The sequence below is a fragment of the Mauremys mutica genome, chromosome 2, assembly GCF_020497125.1.
Source record: "Mauremys mutica isolate MM-2020 ecotype Southern chromosome 2, ASM2049712v1, whole genome shotgun sequence".
Taxonomy (NCBI): Eukaryota; Metazoa; Chordata; order Testudines; family Geoemydidae; genus Mauremys; species Mauremys mutica.
Window position 1 is genome coordinate 219611180 of NC_059073.1, and position 26110 is coordinate 219637289.

At 45.1% G+C, this 26110-nt stretch overlaps 1 protein-coding gene across 1 annotated transcript in view; it reads right to left on the minus strand.

Moving 5' to 3' along the window:
* STT3B (STT3 oligosaccharyltransferase complex catalytic subunit B) overlaps positions 1-26110 on the minus strand; it is a 92838-nt gene that overhangs the window by 22276 nt on the left and 44452 nt on the right. Inside the window, exon 5 of the mRNA XM_045005073.1 lies at positions 23882-23981. Coding sequence (XP_044861008.1) covers positions 23882-23981 — 100 coding nt within the window. The remainder of the gene's footprint in view (positions 1-23881; positions 23982-26110) is intronic.

A 26110-nucleotide genomic window follows, 5' to 3' on the forward strand; every position in this document is an offset into this window, starting at 1 on the left:
ACAACCCAAGTATCTCAGCTTTTAAACAGACGTGGGTAATAAAGTTTAGATGTGGGCTACCAAAATGTGTCTCTTGGCCAACTAGACTACAGTGTAGCAAATTAATGTTTACCAAAAAAAAATTACGTTTAATTACAAGACAAAAACTATACTAAGATACAGGTAAAATTGAGAATACACATCTGTAATTTAGGATAAAATACATTAGAGGTACTTTGTATTTATCCCCATAAACAAGCATTATAAACACAAAATACTCCAAGTGAAGATTAAATTTAAACAGAAATCTAAGCCTATTAAGTTGCCTTACCTTATCAATTTTTTTAAACTTTCCCTTTATTTTGTTAGTATCTTATGTTTAAGATGGGGGGAGGGGGAGGGTTGTGTCTGCTGCTGACTGATTGCGTACCTCCAGTTCCATATGAGGTGTGTGGTTGACTGGTCAGTTTGTAACTCTGGTGTTCGTAACTCTGAAGTCCTACTTTACAAAATGGGAAATGACTGCCTAGGAAGGAGTACTGTGGAAAGGGATATGGGGATTATAATGGATTACATGATACATGATACACTATTGACTCATATTTAACACTGTTGCAAAAAAAACACAAAACAAAACCAAATAAACCAAACAACACCACCCAAACACACTGGGATGGATTAGAAAGAGTTGTTAACAAGACATGAGAAGCAATTCTTCCATGCTACTCTGTGCTGATAAGGCCTCAACTGGAGTATTGTGTCCAATTCTGGGTGCCACATTTCAGAAAAGATGGGGACAAATTGGAGAAAGTCCAGAGGAGAGCAACAAAAATGATTAAAGGTCTAGAAAACATGACCTATGAAGAAAGACTGAAAAAAATGGGTTTGTTTAGTTTGGAGAAGAAGTGAAGACTGAGAGGGGACATGATAACAATTTTCAAGTAAATAAGAGGTTATAAGGAGGAGGGCGAAAAAATTTTCTTGTTAACCTCTGAAGATAGGACAAGAAACAATGGTCTTAAATTGCATCAAGGGTGGTTTAGGTTGCACATTACTTCCCAACTGTCAGGGTATTTAAGCACTGGAACAAACTGCATTGGAAGATTGTGGAATCTCTATCACTGGAGGTTTTTAAGAACAGGTTAAACAAAAACCTATCAGGAATGGTCTAGTGATTACACAATCCTGCCTTGAGAGCAGGAGACTGGACTAGATGACTTCTCATGGTCCCTTGCGGTCCTACACTTCTCTAATTCTATGTGTAGCTCCGTAGATAGGTAAGTACAAACTGCCTACAAATCACTCTTTCCCCTTAAATTATTCCTCCTCCCCATTTGAAAACATACTTCAGTATTAAGGTGTCCACAACTAAACGTAGCACTCTAAGTATAGTCTCATCAGAGTCATATGAAAATGGACAATAGGGTTCATTTCCTTGGCCTCTGGTAGTGATGCCTCTAGATATGCAGCACAAAATGCAGAGATTAGAAGCTCACAGACAATTTGTTATGCATTTGTTTGTCACTATTTCTAGTTCTCTAGGCATGATTGTAGTATTTCTGTCTTTTATAGTATATGCAATACCTCAATTATATATTCTGACTTCTTCTCTCAATTGGCCAACTACTTAATTAATGGAAGTCAGACTTAACAGGTTAATTGCCTTTTCTTTCAAAAAGATATTTACCAAATTAACTTTATCCAGGTCCCTGCTACCTGTTACATTCTCCAAGACTTCTAAAAAGTTGTCATTTGTGGAGTTTAATTATCTAATCTATTTCCGTATGCTGCGCCCGATAAGAACATAAGAACAGCCATACTGGGTCAGACCAAAGGTCCATCTAGCCCAGTATCCTGTCTTCTGACAGTGGCCAATGCCAGGTGCCCCAGAAAGAATGAACAGAACAGATACTCACCAAGTCATCATCCCCCGGTGCCCATTCCCAGCTTCTGGCAAACAGAGGCTAGGGATACCATCCCTGTTGATCCTGGCTAATAGCCATTGATGGACCTATCCCCCATGAACTTTAGATTCATAGACTTAAGGTCAGAAGGGACCATTATGGTCATCTAGTCTGACTTCCTGCACAACGCAGGCCACAGAATCTTACCTGCCCACTTCTGTAACAAACCCCTCACCTATGTCTGAGTTACTGAAGTCCTTAAATCATGGTTAAAAGACCTCAAGGTGCAGAGAATCCTCCAGCAAGTGACCCATGCTGCAGAGAAAGGTGAAAAACCTCCAGGGCCTCTGCCAATCTTCCCTGGAGGAAAATTCCTTCCCGACCCCAAATATGGCGATCAAATAAACCCTGAGCATATGGGCAAGACTCACCAGCCAGCTCTTTTTTAATAAGAGAGGCCCATGGATAGATTCCCTTTTTGAAGCATAATACTGTCCTCTGTAACTTATGACTCATGTTTCATTGTGTTCCTTAATATTTACACCAGAGCAGCTAAAGGCCCCACATTATAGATCTTCAGTAATTTCCAATTTCACAATAATGTGTCCAGGAATTTTTCTGCAGCAGATTATATTTACTGTAGATTTGTTTATTTTTCCTCTTATATCCTTACCTGCAGTACTCTGTCACTATCGTCTTCATTATAAGCTTGTACCTCACTGGCTTGGTAAATCCCTGAGATATGCCATTGCTCTATCTTCTTCCTTTTATATCTCACCTAAGACTGCACCCATAGCATCAACGTTCCATTTTGAGACTTCACATCAACAAATACTCATTAAGAAAATCTTGTCATCGGTATTACTTTTAGCTCACCTTGCTTCCCCCATCCTCAAGTGTACAGACTTTTAAATTCGGGCTGTCGATTAATCAGTTAACTTACACGATTAACTCAAAAAATTAATTGCAGTTTTAACTGCACTGTTAAACAACAGAATACCAGTTGAAATGTATTAAGTACTTTTAGATGTTTTTCTACATTTTCAAATATATTGATTTCAATTACAACACAGAATACAAAGTGTACACTACTCACTTTATATTATTTTTATTAGAAATATTTGCACTGTAAAAATGATGAAAGAAATACTATTTTTCAATTCACTTCATACAAGTACTGTAGTGCAATCTCTTTATCGTGAAAATGCAACTTACAAATGTCGATTTTTTTTGTTACATAACTGCACTCAAAACAAAACATTGTAAAACTTCAGAGCCTACAAGTCTACTTCTTATTTACAATGTCACCATAAAGTGAGAACAGGCGTTTGCATGAGGCTTTTGTAGCTGGCACTGCAAGGTATTTACGTGCCAGATATTCATATGTCCCTTCATGCTTCAGACACCATTCCAGAGGACATACTTCCATGCTGATAATGCTCGTTAAAAAAATGTGTTAATTACATTTGTGACTGAACTCCTTGGGGGGAGAATTATATGTCTCCGGCTGTTTTACCCACTTTCTGCCATATGTTTCACGTTATAGTAGTTTGGATGATGACTCAGCACATTGTTTGTTTTAAGAACACTTTCACTGCAGATTTGACAAAATGCAAAGAAGGTACCAATGTGAGATTTCTAAAGATAGATACAGCACTTGATGCAAGGTTTAAGAATCTGAAGTGCCTTCCAAAATCTGAGAGGGACTAGGTGTGGACCAGGGGTCTCAAACTCAAATGACCCCGAGGGCCGCATGAGGACTAGTGCATTGGCCCGAGGGCCGCATCACTGACACGCCCCCTTGCTGCCCCTGGCCCCACCCCCAATCCACCCCTTCCATGAGGCCCCGCCCCTGCCCTGTCTCTTCTCCACCTCCTCCCCTAAGCGCGCGCAGTTTTAATAAATATATACACTCAGTAATGCACCTCACTCAAAGGACAAAACACGCACTTAGATTTACTGCCTAAGGCTCTGGGAGGGAGTTTGGGTGGGGGAGGGGGTCTGGATGCAGGCTCTGTGCTCGATGCAGGCTCCAGGCTGCGGCAGGGGGTGGGGGTGCAGGCTTTGGGACGGAGTTTGGGGATAGGAGGGAGTGCAGGGGTGAGGGCTGTGGGGCTGAGGGCGAGGGATACATGATGCAGGAGAGGGCTCAGGGCTAGGGAAGAGGGTTGGGCTGTGGGGTGAGGGCTGTGGATGAGGGGTTCATGATGCGAGGGGGCTCAGGGCTAGGGAAGAGAGTTGGGCTGTGGGGTGAGGGCTGTGGATGAGGGGTTCATGATGCGAGGGGGCTCAGGGCTAGGGAAGAGGTTTGGAGTGTGGGGTGAGGGCTGTGGATGAGGGGTTCATGATGTGGGGGCGCTCAGGGCTGGGGCAGAGGATTAGGGTGCGGGGGGATGAGGGCTAATTCATGTGGGGGGGCTGAGGGCTGGGGCAGAGGATTGGTGTGTGGTGGGCTGAGGGCTCTGGCTGGGGCTGAGGATTAGGGTGCTGGGGGATGAGGGGTTCATGATGTGGGGTGCTCAGGGCTGGGGCTGAGGATTAGGGTGCGGGGGAATGAGGGCTCTGGCTGGGGCTGAGGGTTTGGGGTTGGAGAGGCTCAGGGTAAGGGAAGCCTGCCTTGCCAGTACTGGCGGAGGGCAGGCACTAGGACCCTGCCCCCTAATCCTCAGCCCCAGCCAGAGCCCTCAACCCCCCCCACCCTAATCCTCTGCCCCAGCCCTGAGCGCCCCCACATCATGACCCCCCCATCCCCCCGCACCCTAATCCTCTGCCCCAGCCCTGAGCGCTTCCCTTCCCCCCCCCCAGCCCGGCCCCGCTTCCCTCCCCCGGCCCCGGCCCCGGCGGGTCCCGCTTTCCCCCTCCCTTACCCGAGCGCGTCTCCGGCGGTCCCGCTCAGAGCCGCGTGGTGAGGGGGCGGGGCTGGGAGCTCCACGCCGAGCGCAGCGCTCAGCCCAGAGCTCCCAGCCCCGCCCCCTCCCCACGCGGCTCGGATCGGGGCGGGGCTCAGGCACTCGGACGGAGACTCGGAGCTCTATGCGCCGAGGCTCCAGGAGAGGGGCGGAGGCGGGAGCCTCCGCTTTTCTCTTGGGGGCCCCTGCGGAGCTCCCCTGGGGAGCTCCGCGGGCCGCAGGGAAGAGCTCCGCGGACCCCTGGTGTGGACCATGCTTTCAGAAGTCTTAAAAGAGCAACACTCCAATGTGAAAACTTCAGAACCCGAACCACCAAAATAGAAAAATCAGCCTTCTGCTGGTGGTATCTGACTCAGACGATGAAAATGAACATGCGTTGATCCACACTGTTTTGGATTGTTATCGAGTAGAACCAGTCATCAGCATGGACGCATGTCCTCTGGAATAGTAGTTGAAGCATGAAGGGACATGTGAATCTTTAATGCATCAAGCATGTAAATATCTTATGACGCTGGTTACAACAATGCCATGCAAACACCGGTTCTCACTTTCAGGTGACATTGTGAACAAGAAGTGGGCAGCATTGTCTCCTGCAAACATAAACAAACTTTTTTGTCTGAGCGATTGGCTGAACAAGAAATAGGACTCAGTGGACTTGTAGGCTCTAAAATTTTACAGTAAAAACTTTGTTATCCGGCATGTTGGGGGAATGGGGCGTGTCGATTAATCAAATATTCCGGTTAACTGAGAGCTATACTTATCAATGGAATACCAATTTTCAAAGAATTAGAATACAATCAAGTGAATAAAGTATAAAACACAGTAGTACAGTATACAGGTATTCTCGAATCCAGTAGTAGTACTGCACTGCAGAGTGGTTGGTTTCTTGAAGCACTTAGGGTATGTGTACACTACCCAGTGGAACGGCAGGCAGCGATCGATCTAGCGGGGATCAATTTATCGCATCTAGTCTAGACGCAATAAATCGACCCCCCCAAGCGCTTTCCTGTTGACTCCTGTACTCCACCACCGCGAGAGCCGCAGGCAGTGTCGATGGGGAAGCGTGGTGAAGACACCATGGTAAGTCGATCTAGGTACGTAGCTTAAGTTGCGTAACTTAGATCGACCCCCGCCCCCCCAGTGTAGACCAGGCCTTAGGGTTATACAGGTAAAGTTTTCTATACAGTAGGTTATATTATGACACTACATATCACTATGGGCAGTGCATGGCATACACCCAGATCACTAAAAATACACTTAACACTAAAATTATACTGAACATAGTTTAATCTTTGATGATTCAGAAGGTACTTCAGGATCTTGCAGCGCCTCAGGGGCATCATTATCAACATCAATTATCATTGTAGATGTAGAAGGTGTAGGAGATTGGTCTGAATCTATAATAACCCTATGACAGGGGTGGGCAGAAATGAGGAGTTCAGGGTGCAGAAGGGGATTCTGGGCTGGGGAGTGGGGTGCAGGCTGTGGGGTGGGGCTGGGGAGTTTGAGGCATAGGAGCATGATCCGGGCTGGGATTTAGGAGTTTGAAGGGCAGCGGGTGGGGGGTGAGAATCAGGGCAGGGCAGTGGGGAGAGGCTATGGGGTACAGGTTCCCGCCCAATGGGAGCTGCAGGGGCTGCGCTTGGGACGGGGGCAGAGTGGAGGCCCTGGGCTGCCACTACGTGTAGAAGCCGGGGCGGGTGGGGGGGGGGGGGTTCTGCTGCTTCCGGGAGCTAAGTGGCGCAGCCCCTGACCCTGCTCCCTGGGCTGGAGCACCAGAGTGGGCAAGCCCTAGACCTCACTCCTCAGCGGGAGTTCAAGGGCCAGATTAAAATGGCTGGTGGGCCGGATCCGGCCTGCGGGCTGTAGTTTGCCCACGCCTGCCCTATGACAAACCCTGGAAGCTGCTTTTTTGAATAAATCCCTGATATCAGCTTGCCTACTTGTCTTCTGCCTCTTTTGCATAAAAGTAGAGTGCAGAATGAGCAATTGCATAAACTCGTGGGTAGTATATTAGTCCCGGTTACTAGACTGAAGATTTGTATTGGGAGATATCAGAAATACCAGTTAATAGAGCTTTCTGGTTGATAAAGTGCCAGATAACACAGCTTTTACTGACTGTTATTTTTGAATGCAGGGGGTTTTTTGTACATAATTCTACATTTGTAAGATCAACTTTCATGATAAAGAGATTGCACTACAGTACTTTATGAGGGTGAATTGAAAAATACTATTTCTTTTGATTTTCACAGTGCAAATATTTGTAATAAAAATAAATATAAAGAGAACACTGTACATTTTGTATTCTGTGTTTTAATTTAAACCAATATATTTGAAAATGTAGAAAACATCCAAAAATATTTAAATAAATGGTATTCTATTATTGTTTAATTGCAAGATTAATTTAAATCGCGCAATTAATATTTTTAATTGCTTGACAGCCTTACTTTAAATATATTAGTCTATATCTTTTTAGAATATCTCCACCCTTTATCATTCAACCTGGAAGTACAAGACACTTGTCAGTGAAAGCTCAGCCCTGGTTGAAAGATGACTGACTAGCTCTCCCAGTTCTGAACCCTGGAAGTTGGCACCTTAAGGGAAAAATGGTAAACTAGCCACCTAGCTGTTCATTACAGAACATTCCATAATCATTGCTTTCCACTACTGGTCACTCTAACTTTACTTGGCATCAAAGGATTCTCCAAAACAGTCAGCTGCTTCAACCCAGGCTTCAATTTTCTAGACATTCCTAAAGCAATTCTTGATTACAAACACTATCTGTTCCAAGGTCACTTACAGTAAGCTGAAGCTTTCACGCAACTTTCAGGATAGACTTTAGCCTTCTTATAATTTCTTCTCCTGGCAACTGGGGGCAGCACACTGTCTATCACTTTTACAAATACTCTGGGTCGCATTCTTGCTACAGTCCCAATCCTGCAATGAGCTCCCCAAGGACGGATCCATAAACCCACACAAAGTTCCACTGAGTTAAATGAGGTTCCATCCATACAAAGCTCATAGCAGGATCAGGTCCTATATTTATTACTGGTATTTCTGTAGCTCTTGGGAGCCCTGATAAGGAATTAGGCCCCTCTTGTACAATGCATTGGACAGAAAAGTAGCTAAAATAACCAGACGCAACAATCAAGATGACTTGCCATCTTTTTTTTTTAAAAGAGGCTTCCTTTCAGCATTTCTTTTTGAGCCCTTGGTCTGGCTACTATTTTATCATCTGCTATGTCAAGGGAATATATTTTTGCTATATAATACCAATTTTCAAGGAACTGTTGTTATAAATCATTCATAACAGCATGAAAATGTTGCAACGCTGCCATCCTGTGGAATAAAAGTAACTGGCATTCATCAGTGCATGTCATATTTGTCTATTAAACTAGCTCAATATAAAGCATCACTTTTAAGCCTCCTATATTGTTGTTGTTTTCTACATAATTTATTCTTTGCCCACTTTATTCACCTCCCCACTACCTCCCCGCAAAAAGTTTGGGAAAGGCAGAAAGTGTGACCATCACAGTCAGATACTCCCTTTTCTAGAAGTGCCTAAGAATTCTGGAAACAGAAAAAGAAAAGCTGGTGCACTGTGCATGCTCTATTTTGATACTTCAGTTCACACTATTATTAAAATTCCTCCAAATCCCTTCATGCTCCGAAGATCCCATATCCAATTTTTAATCCCAACTGTATTCCACCTTTGAGGTTCCACAATGAAGGCAACACATACTCCTGTTTAATCTGGAAGTGACAGTTACTTGCATGAAACTCTCCTCTCTCTGAATTAAATACAGGGTTTTCCATATGGCTACCAGTTCCCTTTTGCCTGGGAGAGAAAAAAACAGCTAGGCTTCTAATTCAATGATGTTACTTGATTAGAAATTTATATGAAAGTTTGTATACAAGAAAAATTTGTCAAAGCTCCGAAGTGCATAGATTTTAAGGCCAAAAGGGACCATCTTTTGATCATCTAGTCTAACATGCTGCATAACAGAGCTCACTAAATTCACCCAGTAACTGCATAATGCCCTACTGGGTTTGTATATTCTTTGCAAGAACAAAGAATCATGTACTTTAGTAATGATTTTAAAAACTAATTAGGTCACCACCAAAAAAAAAATAAAAAAATCTATTCTACGGAGAATAAGCAACTTTCACAAACCAAGCTTTGGCACAATTTTAGTTGCTGTGCACTGCACTAAATCATGAGAGAATAACCTCCTGAAAGTATGATTTCTGCAACCAAATCTATGCAATTTTACACTATAATTATTCACTTTGATTAAAGAGTATTCTAGACTCACAAATATTAACTCAATCCTAAAGCAAAAAAATAAAAACTGATAGGTTGAAGTCAAAACACTGATATGTTTAATAATCCTGGGGTTGTTTTTTAAAATAGGCTGCTCTTCAAATTACAAAATGCTAGTCTAGAGGACAAGAAATAGGTAATTTTAAATCAATCAGTCTCCCCCGGATTTAAGCCTTGAATAAGTGTGCTGGCTTAGTAAATAAAATTGCAAAAAAAAAAAGTGTTCAGAACTTGAAAACATAAGAATTGCAGAGTGACAATCACAAATGAATAATGGAGGCTGCATCACAGATCCTCAAAGTTGCATGAACATGTACTGTGTCTATATCTGTCAATGTCTTCCCTTGCAAACATATAAACATACAACGCAAACTATTAAAAAGTGTAGTAAATTGGAATCCTTTGTGATCTCAATTATTTTAATAAATTGTTGCATAATCAAGAATTTCTGTTTCTAGTCTGAAAAGGTTGCGTTCTTATTCAGATACTGGTACTACATTGCAATTATAAGCTATTTGCTTGATCTCAATACATCATTCAGATTCAAATAGAAGTCACTGACCCTTATATCGAGATTAAAAAGGTATCAGTAGCTTGACCTCGTGTGTTCAGGAGCAGTCAGCATGAGTTTAGCACCCAGATTCCAAGTGGATCAGTAGATACACAGTTGACACCACTGAAGTCTTTAAACCATGATTTGAGCCAGAGGTTATGGATCTCATTACAGGAGGGGGTGGGTGAGGTTCTGTGGCTTGCAATATGCACGCAATCAGACTAGATGATCACAATGATCCCTTCTGCTCTTAAATTTTATGAGTCCAAAGTTTATGAATCACTGATACATTTGCCTACAAACCATAAAACATCCCCAATCCTGGAAAAGAGTTCATGGTCTGGGGAAAAAATTGCCTGGTAAATTATTTTGAATTATACATCAAGGCAAATTAGATTATGCCTAAATTAAAAAATGGTTACTAATCTTCTGTAACTCTTTTGTTCTTCAAGATGTGTTGCTCATGTCCTTTTCAATGTAGGTGTGTGTTTGCCCAGAGCAACACCACTGGAAAGTTTTTCCCTCAGTGGTATCTGTTGGGTCAGCTCTGGTGCTCCCTGGAGCCATGCCCTCATAATGCTGGTATATGAGGCTCTGCCGCCCCCTCAGTTCCTTCTTGCCTGCTAATTCTGACAGAGGGGCAGGTGGGGGGGGGGAAGGTCGGAATCGACATGAACAACATCTCAAAACAATGCTTACGGAAGATTAGTAACCATTTTTTCTTCGAGTGCTTGCCTATGTCCATTCCAATGTAGGTGACTCCCAAGCAATTGCGCAAGTGGAGGGTTCAAAGTTAATTGGCACGCTGACTGTAACGCCACTCAGCCGAAAACCACATAGTGTCTAGCTTGCTGGGTGATGGCATAGTGGGATGTGAAAATGTGGACTGTCAACCATGTTGCTGCTCTACAGATGTCCTGAATCAGAACTTGTGCCATGAACGCCGCCACCAATGCTTGAGCTCTTGTAGAGTGAGTTGTCAGCGGAGGAGCCGGGACCTTCGCTAGGTCATAGCATGTGCGGATGCAGGCAGCAATCCACGACGAAATTCTCTGGGCTGAGACTGGACAACCTTTCATTCTGTCTGCAATGGCTACAAAAAGCTGAGTGGATTTCTAAAAGGATATAGTCTTCTTCGATGTAAAAAGCTAGTGCATTCAGCGAGTGGAGCCTCTGTTCCTCCCTGCTAGCATGTGGCTTTGGACAGAAGACTGGTAGGAAGATATCCTAGTTACTACGGAATTGTTAGACTACCTTTGGCAGGAAGCCTGTGTGTGGCCGCAGCTGAACTCTGTCCTCGAAGACGACCTTGTAACAGTGGTTCTGAAGTAAGAGCTTAGCTCTCTGAGGGTACGTTTACACTTACCGGGACGGTCGACGCGGCGAGTTCGACTGCTCGGAGTTCGAACTATCGCGTCTGATCTAGACGCGGTAGTTCGAACCCCGGAAGCGCTAGTTCGAACTCCGGTACTCCACCGCGGCAGGAGGAGTTGCCGGAGTCGACCCTGGAGCCGCGGAGTTCGCTTCCGCGGCGTCTGGACGGTAAGTAAGTCGAACTAGGGTAGTTCGAATTCAGCTACGTTATTCACGTAGCTGAATTCGCGTACCCTAGTTCGACCCCCGAGCTTAGTGTAGACCAGGGCTGAGACCCTTCTGGCATAAGTAATTGTGACCAGGAAGGCCACCTTCCAGGACAGGTAGTGAACACATTGCCAGCAGTTCAAATGGAGGTCCTGTTAGCCTTGCCAAAACCAAGCTGAGATCCCAGGGAGAGAGTGGCTGGCGTACCTGGGGGGTATACCGTATTTTTCCATGTATAAGACGCCCCCATGTATAAGATGCCCCCACTTTTCTAACCCCAAATTCAGGTTTTTGGTTTTTTTGCTCCCCTGCTTTGCCGCTCCGGCCATGCCCCAGGTTTTTTTGTTTTGTTTTCTTTTCCCTCCAGCCGCACTGCAGCTGTCCCCCCCGACTTTGCTGCTCAGGCCCAGGAAGAGGACGCGGAGGTAGGGGTAGAGGGAAGGAGGAGGGCTGTGCGCCCGGCTGGTCTCCGGCGGCAGCCCTGCCCGGCTCCTGCCGCGTCCCTCCCCGGCCGCGGGACTCCTGCCGCCCGGCTCCCCGGCTCTCCCGGTCCCCAGCCGCCCGGCTCCCCGCGTCCACAGTCGCCGCAGTACCCGGACCGCACTACCGGAGCTGGGGAGGCGCCCGGCTCCCCGTGTCCCCGGCTCCCCCGGTCCCCAGCCGCCAGGCTCCCCCGGTCCCCAGGCTCCCCCGGTCCCCAGGCTCCCCCGGTCCCCGCGTTCCCGGCTCCCCCGGTCCCCAGCCGCCCGGCTCCCCGCGTCCCCAGCCGCCCGGCTCCCCGCGTCCCCAGCCGCCCGGCTCCCCGCGTCCCCAGCCGCCGCAGTGCCCGGACCGCACTACCGGAGCCGGGGAGGCGGGGAGCGGGCGGCTGGGGAGCCGCCTGGCTCCCCAGCCGCCCGGCTCCCCTCCCCGCGTCCCCGGCCGCCCGGCTCCCCAGCCGCCCGGCTCCCCCAGTCCCCAGCTGCCGCAGTGCCCGGACCGCACTACCGGAGCCGGGCAGCCGGGGACGCGGGGAGCCGGGGAGCAGGCGGCGGGGGGGCCGCCGGGCTCCCCAGCCGCCCGGCTCCCCTCCCCGCGTCCCCGGCCGCCCGGCTCCCCAGCCGCCCAGCTCCCCCAGTCCCCAGCTGCCGCAGTGCCCGGACCGCACTACCGGAGCCGGGCAGCCGGGGACGCGGGGAGCCGGGGAGCGGGCGGCTGGGGAGCCGGGGACGCGGGCGGCTGGGGAGCCGGGGAGCGGGCGGCTGGGGAGCCGCCCGGCTCCCTGGCTCCCCAGCCGCCCGGCTCCCCGCGTCCCCGGCCGCCCGGCTCCCCGGCTCCGGTAGTGCGGTCCGGGCACTGCGGCGGCCGCGACCCCACCTACCCGGATGCCCGGCTCCGGACACTGCCCGGCCCCGCGCTCCCAGCTCCAGCCGCGGATGGATTGTAGCGCCACCAGCCACGTGCAGGCAGCGCGGTAAGGGGGCAGGGAGGGGGTGTTGGAGAGAGGGCAGGGGAGTTCCGGGGTGGGGGGGGTGGATAGTTGTTGGGGGGGTCAGAGGGCAGGGAACAGGAGGCTTACTTCCGTGTATAAGACTACCCTCAATTTTTAGGCTAAGGATTTTAGGAAATAGTATAGTCTTATACACGGAAAAATACGGTAACCGCTCCAACCCCTTAAGAAAATGACAGACTGAGTTTGAGAAGACCGACCAGTCATTCACCTATGGGTGAAAGGCCAAGATTGCAGCTAGATGAAACCTAAATAGATGATATTGTTAGGCCTCATGATTATATATGATATTGCTGTTTGAAGTGGAGTAGGTAATCTAGAATGAAAGGCAGTACGTGCTGACTGAATAGGCGAAACCGCCTTTTGCACTGACCAGATCAAGACTCTCTTCCACTTTGCCAAGTAAATGGCTCTAGTGGATGGTTTCCCACTCCCTAAACGCACCTTGGGAACAGGTTCACAGCATGCCAGTTCTGCAGGGTTCAGCCATGGAGTTTCTCCATTGTGAGATGAAGAGACTCGCTGTTCAGATGAAGTACACAACCATGGTCCTGAGAGATCACGTCCAGAAACAGAGGCAGGCTGTATTCACCGAGAGATCTAGGAGGATGGTGAATCAGTGCTGATGCAGCCAGGCCAGGGCCATCAGGATAAGATGGATCCTGTCCCTTCTGACCTTCAGCAGGACATAGATGAGAGGGAACGTGTAGAAGAGCTGGTCCGTCCAAGGGAAGAGAAAGGCTTCTGCAAGTGAGTCTGGGCTGTGGCCTAAGGAGCAGAAGTGAAGACACTTCCTGTTGTGCTCTGTCACGAACAGGTCTACCTGGGGAGTTCCCCACCTCTGGAAAACAGTGCTAAGAATGTCTGGGTGAAGAGACCACTCGTAATGGTTGGAAAAGGATCTGCTGAGATGATCCACTAACTCATTCTGTGACCCCAGAAGGTAGAAGGCTTTGAAGTGGATCAAGTGGGTTATGCAGAATTCCTACAGGAGAGGAGCTTTCTGGCATAGGGGAGAGGAGCATGCTCTGCCCTGTCTGTTTATGTAGAACATTGCTGTCATGTTGTCTGTAAGGACCGACATGCAGTTGCCCTCCAAGTGGGATGGGAATGCCTGGCAGACTAGGCACACTGCCCTCAGTTCCCTCTCACTGATGTGTAACAAGAGCTCCTCCAGGGACCAGAGGCCCTGAGGGGCCCAAAGTGAACCCCCATTCCATTGCCAATGCGTCTGTAACTAGAGACACTGACGGTTGGGGCCTTGAGAATGGGACTCTTATGCATACTGTCCATGGATACAGCCATCAAAGACGGTGGCAATCACCGATGGGGGAAGCGAGACCACCCAGTCCAGATGGTGTTAGCCTGGTGCATATACCAACAGCAGCCAAGACTGGAGAGATCTGAGCCATAGTCTCACATGTTGCGCCACATTGGTGGCATGATGGCATATGCCCTAGGAGCTTTAGGCAGTTCCTTCCTGTTGTGATGGGGTGATTCCTGGGGCTCTCTATGAGCACCCCTAGAGCTCTAAACCAGTTTTCTAGCAGAAAGGCTCTGGCCTGGGTCAAGCTGAGGACTGCCCCAAAGAATTCTATCTTTTGAACCAGGAAAAGGGTAGATTTCTGCATGTTTATGAACAGCCCCAGATCCTGGAAAGATGACTCTTAACTCCACGTTTGACTCCACCTGGGCCTTGGATCGAACTCTGATCAGCCAGTTGTCGAGGTAAGGGTAGACCTGAACCCCTTGTCTCCTACGGAAGTCTGACGATTCATGAATACTCGAGGGGCTTCTGACAGGCCAAATAGGAGCACAGTAAATTGGTAGTGCATGTTATTCACAACAAATCATAGGAACCTTCTGTGTCCCTGTAAGCTCGCAATAAGAAAATAAACATCCTTCAAGTTGAGGGTGGTGTACCAGTCCCCCGGATCCAGAGAGGAGATTAAGGAGGCCAAGGAGACTATGTGGAACTTCAGTTTCTTCATGAATCCGTTGGGGTTTCGCAGGTCCAAGATTGGTCTGAGATCGCCATGGGCCTTTGGGATTAGGAAGTAATGGGAGTAGAACCCCCTATCCATTAACTCTTGTGGAACCTCTTCCACAGATCCTGCCCTTAGGAGCAACTGCACCTCCTGTGCTAGAAGTTGCTCATGAGAAGGGTCTCTGAAGAGGGACAGGGAGGAAAGGAGGGGAACAACTGAAGTTGTATCCCACTTCTATCATGAGTAACACCCAGCAATCTGAGGTAATGTGGGCCCACGCCTGACAGAATTGGATAACCGGGCCACAAAAATGGGGGAAATCAGATACACATTGTCCTTGTATGCTGTCCCCAAGTGGCCCATCAAAAGGCCTGCTTAGACCCCACTGATTGTCTCGGGGGGGAGGAGAGAATACACCAGGGAAGACGAGGACTGGGATGGAGGCCCCCTTTTATAGCCTCTACTGCTTCTCCTACAGTAGTCTTGTCTCTGCTGTGGTGGGTAGAAGTGGGCCATCAGTTGGGGCTTATAGTGCTTCCTGGTGGGAGCCGGTGTATGCAACCTCGGGGATTTCAGGGTTCCTCTAGAGTCTTTCAGACTATGCAGCTTTGAGTCTGTTTACTCTGAAAAGAGCGACTTGCCTTCAAACGGAAGGCCCTGCACTGTCTGCTGCACTTCATAGGGCAACTCCAAGGACTGAAGCCATGAGCTTCTTTTCATACCCACAGCCATAGCCATGGATCGGGCACAGTCTGTTGCATTCAAAGCTGCCTGGAGGGACGCTCTTACCACTGATTTCTGCTCTCCAACTAGGGCTGAGAACTCGCCCCAGACTCCTGTGACAAAAGCTCCTTGAATTTTGCCGTTGCGCTCCAGGAGCTGAAGTCATATTGGCTCAGGCTCTCTTGCTGATTTGCAATCCTGAGCTGGAGGCCATCAGTTGAGTACATCTTTCTGCCAAAAAGACCTATTTTTTGGTGTGTTTGACCTTGGGAGTAAGCCCTTGATGACCTTGATGCGCCCACTCATTTGCCACTGAAACAACCAGAGAACCTGGTGGGGCTGTGTGCGCGCACAGGAATTTACACTCATGGAGAAGGACAAAGTACTTTTTCTCCATCCTCTTTGCAGTAGATTGCAGGGATACAGGGGTCTGCCATGAGGCTTTGATGGGGTCCACAATGGCATCATTCAAAAGTAGAGCCACCCACAATGGCCTTGAAGCCACTAAAATGTCCACCAGGGTGTGGAAGGATTTGGAGATCTCCTCCCCCTGGGTACTCAGGTGGTGGGCTACCCGCTTGAGGAGCTCAATAGTCATCCTGAGAAGGCGCTATACTTGTTTCCACCACCACCACCTCATCAAGAGAGGAGGAAGAGGAAGCCTGTAATGTCAGGGGGCCTTGTTCCTCGCCCTCTGCAACAGATGGGTCCCATGTGTAAAGCCCTGAGCAGATACAAATTTATATCCACGGAATCGCAGTGCTCTCCTGGGAACTGCTGCGGCGAAAAGAGCAGAACGTGGGGTTGCTGGTCCCATGAGCCAACGCTCCGCACCGGCAGCTCCTCCAGCGCAGCTGTACTTCCTGCAGCCCCGTCCCCAGTGCTGTTCCCGTGCCTTCCACGCAGCTGAGTCTCCCGTCTGGGAGGCGTATGAGCCGCTTGAACACAAGAGCACAACCAGGGACAGCTGCCGGTGAGCCTGGGGCCCGCCCCAGTGGGCGGGACTGGAGGCAGTACAAGCTGTGCTGGAGGAGCTGCCGGCATGAAGCGCTGGCTCCTGGGAGTGGTGGCCCCACGTTCTACTCCTTTCACCACTGCAATTCCTGGGAGAGCCCTGCGGTTCCACGGATACCGATTTATAAATTTGTATCTGCGCAGGGCTCTCCCCATGTGGCCGGGTCTTGCAGTTCGGTACCGGACTCAGCACTGAAGCCTGGTCCCTGCTCCAAGGGAGGTGGCGGGGAAGCTCTCTACTCCGATACAACGGAGTAGGACCTCCTGAACTGTGAACCCTACACTGCTGAAAAGCCCAAGGATTCCAGAATGGCCACTGTAGTGGCATCGGCCACTGCACCGGTGGCCAGGCCATCGGCGGAATCCTGTGGCTCATGTCAGCTGTTGGGTATCACCAATCAAAGCAGTGTCTGCTCCTGAGAGAAGCATATGACTTCACCTCAGAGTCCGACTCTGAGAAGTCGCTTCTTGGTGACTAGTGTTGCGCCATCATGGCCTGCTTGCCTTCTGACAGTACCTGGGGTCTTGGTGCCTTGGTGGTCTTCACCTTTGATACTGTCAGCTCTCGAAAGGTGGGGGATGGTGGTACCGAGAGTGATAGCAACTCCCTCACTGCCTCAAACGCCTCCAACATGGATGATAGTGCCAGGACTGTCAAACTCTGGTGGCTCTCTCTTGGCGGAGAGTTCAAAGATGCCAGACTCAATGGCACTCTTCCCGGGGCCAGAGTCAACAATACTATACACAACACTGATGTCTCTAACTGGCCCAGCATGGGTCGCACTGTCAGTGTCTTTATGCCCCGCAGACCTTCTTGGCACTGGCAACTGAAAGCAGTGCCGAGAGTCCCGTCCCGAAGATGAGTGAAGTGAGTGAAGATGAGAGGGGCACTGGAGATGAGCGTTGGTTCCAGGAGTTCCAGACTGCAGAGTACTTTCTCTGTGCCAGAGAAGCAGAACGGCACTATATCTCCCTTAGAGACACCACGACACTTCTTACTGAAGCCGAAGTACTCAGTGCCACGTCAACGTGACCCAAAAGGGGACGAAGCGCTGCCTCCATAAGGAGGAACTTGAGTCTGGTGTCACTGTCCTTCTTAGTTCTGGGCCTGAGCTCTTGCAAATCCTGCAATACTCCTGCACATGGCATTCCCCCAGCTACTTGAGGAAGCTGGGGTAAGGTTCACTAACCAGCACTGTTTTATGGCACAATGCACACAGCTTGAACTCCAGGGACAAAGGCATACCCCAGTGCTGGGGAAGGGCTAACCCTGCTAAGCAGTGTTTGCAACCAACTAAAACAAACTCTAGAAAAAGAACCATTTACAGATAATCAACAAAGTCCACAGAGAGATACTTGTGGAAAAATGCAAAGACAAGCAGCAGTTCCAGTGACAGTTACGAGTGATAAGAAGGAACTGAGTGGGCAGCAGGGCCATATATACCAGCACTATGAGGGCGCAAAGCCAGGGGGCACCAGAGCCGACCTGACGAGACATCAGTGTAAAAATCCATCACATGGGTTTTCAATATTTTATGGTGGCGCTGCCAAAAACCTGACACATGCTTTACTGGTTGGCATGTTCATTTAATTACAAATCCAGGATTTAAAATATAGTAATTCAGATTGTTTTATTCTATAGGCCTTTTAGATTTTTTTTTTAAAACTACCACTGCAATGCCACAAAGTTGCAGATATTGCTTCAGCCATTGCTATCTGTCTCAACCTATTAAATGAATTTTACATGCACCATGATAATGTTGTGAGAGTTAAAAAGTGACTTTTGCATTCCAATGAATTATTAGGCATTACAGACGCCGTCTCATTTGCAATCTAAGACCATTCTTTATTCTCCCAAATTTGTATGGGCTTTTGAAAACTGGTTCTCTTATCTATAATGGCATGTCAGAAAAATCCACTTCTCTTTCCAGCAACCTTCACAGATATGCCTGAATATTTTTGATATTTGTTAAAAATGTGCTATTAACTCTACCAAAACCCTCCCATATACTGAAGTCATGATTTGATATCAGATACACATGAATCATCTGTCTGTATGAAGCCTTTAACACACTGGGATCTTCAAGATATAATTTGTACATTAAAAGTGCAAGAATATAGTCAACTTTCCATCCTGCTTATACCCCAAATATACATATAAACTCTAACTCCCGATCTTCCTGTACATTATGGTTACTTTATGTCTCTAGGCAAATAAAGCAATTTTAAAGGTCAGCAGACCAGACTTTCAGAGGTTTTCTCCTTTCCTCTCCCCCATAGCCAATGGACACCCTTGGATGGCAAAGGATGTGCCATTGTTGCACCTATCAACCAGTAGCCCTCAGTTTCGTTTAATTTGCATCAGTAAGCAACCTGGTGCAGACACCCCTCAGTATCAGAAAGGTATAAAGATAGATTACTACTTCTCAGTCACAGCTCAAGTATTGTATCAGCATTTTCAACTGCTTAAAAACAATTACAGTTTTAAATACTGCAATTATTTGAGTTTGACTTCTTTTCCACATGTTCTTTTTCTCTAGAATACTCAAGGGTAAACACGATGACAGGTAGAGGAAGTGATATGTAACTCATGCTAAGTATAGATTTTCCTTGTTATATATGGCCAAAAAGTGGAAGGAGGAGGGAGAATCATATTGTTTTTCTATCAAGTGATGTGGCAATTACGTTACCTTTATCCAGTCGTTAACAATCCTTTTTATAAGAAGATAAGAGTAAGTACACAAGGACTAAGTACACAAGGAACTGTAATATTGATTATTGTTGGTAACTATGGTTTCAGCACTTAAATGAATCTCTATCACTATTTTAAAATACTGTAATTATGTAGAACCTCTATCCTTTTTCAAATGCCTTCTTTCAGAACAGGAGTTTGAGTCTTTCATGATGTCTTTGGGAAGACCTCAAAGAGTCTAAATTAAGAAATACATGCATCAACAACAGGGAAAGTAAAGTACTTTTTTGGGTAGGCCTTTGGAATAAACTGCAATGAACTGAAATTAGTAGTTAGATTCTTAACTTTGGACATATCTACATTATGGTGCCATAGCTATGCTGATGCAGAACTTTACCATAGATGCTCAATGCAAGGCATTTTCCTGTTGCTGTAGTAACTTCCACCACCCCAAGCCAAAGCAGCTAGGTTGATGGAGGCGTTCTGCTGCTGACCTAGCCACATCTATACAGGGAATTTAGACTGGCATAACTACAGCCAGCCCCCGACCACCACAGCTATGTCAACCCAAGCATTAAGTGCAGACCAGACCTTTGTTTCACTCAGTGAAGTCTGGTTAATGCAGATACAGGCACTACCCAACTGGGTCTTTTTCCCTCCTCCTGCCTCAGTATCTTTAGTGACCTCTCACTGCACAGAGCAGGTCAGACTCCTTTTAAAACATTTATATTTGTAATTTTTTTTCATACAATTTCCTTTACAAAAGAAAGGGGAAAGAAGAATTATAGAAATGTTCACCTCATCTGAAGTACAAATTACAAATCTCATTTCCAGCATGAGTTGCTATGTCCTCATATTTTTACTGAAGTCCACACACTGTATAATACTTTATACATCCCTCAGGAAACTGTTTATTAAATTATTCTAGTCACAAACACATACATTTTTGGATCACAGCAGCATTGCCTGAGTTGAAAAATAAAGGTATGACCAAATGAAAGCTTCTAATTTTATAATGCAAACATTTCCAACTATGTATAGCAATCGACCAAAAAACCAGCATATACATGGATCAAAGAATGCATATTATACTAATGCTCTGTTTATCCTGATTAAAGTCCCATTAAAATCAAGTTGACATGAAAAATGAGATATTACATAAAGCCTGGGGAACAAAAATCAATACTTTATCTTATTACTTCACTTACCAGGAATTCAAAAAGTAAAATGAAGACTACACCACACACCAATGACTTGATAACATTTAAAACTATGCTGCATAAAACCAACTACCCAGAAAGATCAGCTCTATTTTAGAACAGATGTTCTCTCATTCTCTTAATGGCAAGAGAGGTCTTGCTTACTGCTGCAAAGCCAAAGTCACCAGACATGAAACAGGACTGAGTAAAAATGTGCAATAAGCTTTACTAAATTTAATATAATTTTACAAAAATACATATACTCTCTTCTATAATTATCTTTAGTTTACAAATTAATTATATTCTTAATAATGGTAAAGCCTGCAATACTAGACAGCTTTGCAGTAATTAGTCAAAGAGAGGTTCACTATGCCCCAAGGTGGATAAAAATTGATTTCATCTTTTTAAAACTGATTTTGTTTTTAGAATTTCAATTAATTTTTTTTTTAAATAAAGCTATGTAAAATTAAATTTGAAATTATGATAACCTATTTTAAAGCTTAATCTAATAAATTACTTAAATTAAATAAATATTCAAGCAGAACATATATGCTGTTCAAGTTTTAAAAAGAGAAACCACTGAGTTTGTAAAAGTCACTGGCTAAGCACCTGGAATCAATTTGTTGAAGTGCTAAACCAGCTTTTGATAGCAGTAGCCCTCTTCTGCAGGTGCAGAGAGAATATTTTAATTTCAGTTTATTCAACTAGTGTTCAGTGATTAGTTCTTCAGTCAAAGTTGAGAAACAAATTGGGAGCTGGAAAAATAGCATTAAAGCTGGGTTTCCTCTTCAAATCTGAGTAGAAATGTGGTGAGAGGAGAATTACCAGTTCAAAAATTGTGACTGACATGCTGACCAGAAACAATTACCGTATATACTCATTCATAAGCTGAATATTTTTGATGCATCTTTTTTTTTTTTTAACCAAAGAGTAGGCTTATACACCAAAATTTGATTATTTTAAACTCTATGGAATCATTGAACTGAATATCTAATACATTGTCATTTTGTTTACCTGGAGCATCTGCAGGCATGGAGCCCCTCAGCTCCCTGTGGCTGTGCCTGCGGATGCTCCAAGTAAACAAAACGTCCCAACCCGCCAGCGGCTTACCCTGACAGGCCAGGAGCCAAAGTTTTCCAACCCCTGAAATACAGGGTCAGCGTATGAAAGAGTCATACAGTTTTTGCTGTTTTTACCTATCCATTTTGGAGGGTCAGTTTATAAACGAACGGGCCAATGAACGAGTATATATGGTAGTTCAATTCACTAAAATATTACTGTCTTTCTTTAAATGAATTAGCTATTTTTAAATGCAAAACATGATAAACTTAATTTTCTTCCCTTATGTATCCTGCACATTTAATACAAGTTTATTTAACTAATGAAAAACAATTTTAAAATGCTGTTTTTGTGCATTTTTCATTGACTTCCAAGTTTTATCCAAATGCCGCTTGAACCAAAGCAGGAGTAAAAAATGAATCTAGTAAATAAAAAGTGTCATTCTCCACTTTCTAACATAATAAAAATATGTAAAAATTAATCTGAATAAATGTATGTTACGCTACATAACTTCTTAAATAAATATGTATAAACAGTGTATCCTCTTGGCTAGCAAAAACTACCACCAAATTATAGCAGCTAATGAGAATCAATTAATTATCTAAATCAAGGTTTTCTGCTTGGTGATTTAAATCTACTTTGATTTAAATGAATCCATTCCTGATATATCTATGACTACAACAATGTAAAAAAATTCAAGATGCATAGAATGTGTAATGATGTATTTTTTTTATTCTTCACTGAAAATGTATTGATTTATCGATTTCTATTCTTGCTAGCACAAAGAATGCTAGAAACTGTATGCATGAAGAATCCCTGCCCCAAGGAGCATACAATTTTACAACCTTCTGACTAAATTTTAAGCTTTTGCAGAGTTTTAATATTTATTGCTCAATGACAAACCATGAAAACACTTTCATCATGACCAATGTATATACATTTGTTAGTTCTGTCAGTGATTTACATAAAAACATCATAAAAATGCCAAGCAGATAAATTAAATATTCGCTAAACACTTTTTACACATGCTTTAAAGTGATGAAAAGGGTCTCCTCTGAATTCAGTGTATTCTGAAGGATTCCTTTGGATTTGACAGACTCCAAACCAGGGGCAGAAGGGGGAAAAGAGGGAAGACCTATAACCCCACAAAGGAAATACTGGAGGGATGGATCTATTTCTGTACCTCCAGTGTTCTCCATCCCCAGAGAGCAGGACCCAGCTTTGGTCCAGCACATGAGTGGTGATGGAGTTGGGGAGAAAAACAAGAGCGGGACTTGAAAGAAGGGCTAGTGGAGCCACTGAATATGGCGCATGAGATCAGGCTGGCTGCTGAGAAGCAGGTAGGATTCCCTGGCCCAGATCAGTCCTGCCTTCCAGCCTCCCCAGGAGACAGGACAGCATCTGGGTGGTGGTGGGGGACATCAATGCACCAGCCACGTGAGGGACGGGGGGAGAGGAGGAGGAAGGGGTGTATGTGGAGCACAGAGGTCAGTGGGCAAGGAAGTGCCATAGGAATGGCAGTAGGAACTACCAGGATACGCCTTCTGAGTCTGGAGCTGACTGTTTCCCACAGTCACAGTAGCTCCCCTTGCTTTCCCCTCCACCCACCCCATTCACAGTGAGCTTTTACCCTCACCACCACTCTAAAAAGCTCTTTAGATCTTAAATTTGCTGATAAACTAAAATTATCCCGAGTTTAATAAAAGAAAAAAAATGGCTTCTATGTGAAGTTTGTATATGGGAGACAGCTTTTCCTATATTTTATAATGGGTCCACTTCAGTTCCTTTTCCATTTTGGGTGCCCAATTTGAGCTAACCTAAGGGTCCTTATTTTCAGAGAGTAGATGCTCAATACTTATTGAAGATTAGGCCCCTTTAAGGTGTGTTAAGTTGGGCAGCTAAAAATCATTGGTCACTTTTGAAAGTCTTGGCAATACACAACATTTTATTTGAACAGACACACTTGTATGTTATGCTGCTCTGTCTCTTGTTATGTGAGACAGCATATTATAGATGAGTTTTTCATTTTTTTACTGGATAGCTTTTATAAAGCTGCAGAAAGTACAGACATATGAAACCTGTGTATTAAGGAATTTTAAAAATATTAAACAACTCAGTGAAGATTCAGTGAATTTCCCCTTCCCACATGGAATACTAAAAGGAAAAAAAAAACAACTATCTACGAAATACACACCTGAGAGTTTTGAAACAATGTGAACTAAACATGTATCACATCCGTATCTTTTTTATTTTGTAAACAAGAAGCTAATGGGTATTCAGCACATGACTAATATACTTGATATGAAATTATTAATTTCCCATTTAGTGTTTAGTGTAAAAGATGTAGTTAAATTATTAATTTCACATTCCTGTATTTTATGCCTCCCAAATAGAACTGATTGTTCAGTAAGAAGAGAATAGAAACCACTTCTCAAATAATTGATTTTAAGAGAGTCAGAACACTCACCTATGTAGACCCTCCTGCTGTATCTCTGCATCAACAGGAGCACAAACACATGCAGTGGAATAAGGTTGATGATGAAAACATAACCACCCCATGCAGAGACCTATGGGAAATTAAACTGTAAATTAGGTAATTTAAATATAACTTCAGAAAGAGCTGTAAATTATCAGATTCTATTTACGTACTACTTATTAACACAGTAGTATCATTACATTCATAATTTTTTTTCTTTATTCCAATATAGGCTTTATATGAGACTTTTTAGATGACAACTGGTGTGGGGTGGAGGGAGAACATGTGCATGATTGAAGATCATAACAACTATAAAGGTGAAGTTTTGTGAATGCTGGTGGCAAAGCTCTCTCAATCAGCTTGTGCCTCTAAAATTTGCTGTCTAAGGAAAGATAGTTAAAAGCCCAAATATGTCCACTTAAAAAAGAACTCAAGATGTACCTCTTTGCCCAGTCTTTCTCAACTCATTAAATCCTGGATTCCTAGTGGAGCGGTAAAGCCACAGGCTGCAGGAGAGCACACCCAATTAAGACTGTCTCAATGCAAAACTTGGTATTTAAAACACAGTCATCACTATGGAAAGACATCTAAAGCCATAGTGATGGGTATCAAATAAATGCTAATAATAAATACAAATAATAATAATGGAGCTTGAGAGCAAGAATTAGAAAAGTTACTTTTAAAAGACAATTCTGTGGGTCACATTAACAGTGAGCTAGTCATTACATAAACTTTAATTTAGATAAATATTGCCAGTCAGTTTGCAAATACATGCATAACTTTTCAGTCAATGCAGTAGCTATTCCTCTTTTCAAATGAGCTACTTCTTTGATTTTTGCAATGCAGAATGAAGTTTACTACCCTAAAATTGCAATTTTTACCATTTAATTCTCAGCTAATAGTTTAAGGAACACTGATTTCATTAGAAAGATAATATTACGTTGGAGGATACATTTATGTCCAGTCCTGAAGACTGATCTGGGGAAAAAACGCATATAAGGAACTTGATTAAAACCTCAGCAGCAACTAAAGGTCTCATTAATTCTTCCACAAATGGAACAGCTATATTGCAAAGAATCACCAGAAGAGATAATGCAAGTACTTTCCCTGAAAATGAAGGAACTTTATTCTTACTATTAATCTTAAACCCTGGCCAAATTTTAGCACTTAATTAGTTTACTCTGTCCCTTAAAACAAAGGAAAAATATGCAATATACCCTCTAGTTCAACTCAGGCATTGTGACATTCATGGGTAGATATAGCCAGGGTTTCTGATACTTTGATGTGATTAGGAGTGTTTTGCTTTGCACCCAGTCCTCCCTCACCATGTGTGTCTGACACAAAGACACTACTCAACAAATAAAGTGGCAGAAACTCATGATAAATCTCAGAATCTCATCATGAATCTCAGAATCTCCCTCATGATTTCCAGCAGAAAAAATACATTACCACTTCTTTTGTTGTTTGACTAAATTTTGCAAATAGTCATTTTTAAAAGGATCTCCCATCAGAATATGTGGGTGTAGTAGAAAGGCTATACTATACTAGCATAACAAACCCAGGCCCAATTTGTAAATGATTGTATATCAAAACAGAAATATGTAACACATCCTTATGTATGGTTTCACAACCACTCTACCATAATATGAAATAAATGCGCTTTCGAGGACAATGAAATGTAAAAGAAAAGGCTTACTGCCAGTATTTAGGGGTGTGTGTGTGTGTGTGTGTGTGTGGCGGGGGGGGGGGGGTGTTAAAAGGTGTTCAGGCTGCACGCTATACTCCTGGGGGAATTCTGTGCCACTGCACAATTTTGCAGAAATTAACATTGTGCATGCAGAATTACCTTTCCTCCACAGAAATGGGCTGCAGTACTGCTGGCTGCCACTAAAGGCCACTGGACCCAACAGAGCCCAGCTCAACATAGAAGACACTGCTGGGGGGAGACAGGGAGCTAGAGGGTGCCTGGCAACTGAGGGAAGGAGAGGGAGGCACTTAGAAAATTCCATACAAGCCTGGGACCAAGCATCAGGCTGTTTCTCCCTCTGGATCCCTGGGCTCTGCAGGGGGAGGGGGACGGGTAATCTGGCTGGGGGAGCCATAGCTGGGCTCGGGAGGTATGGGGGTGTGGCTTATCTGGGCAAGGGGGGCCCCTGTGGATGGCCTCTGGGGGGCAGAGGGGGTGCAGGTATCTGGGCCGGGGGGCCCCGTGGCTGGGCT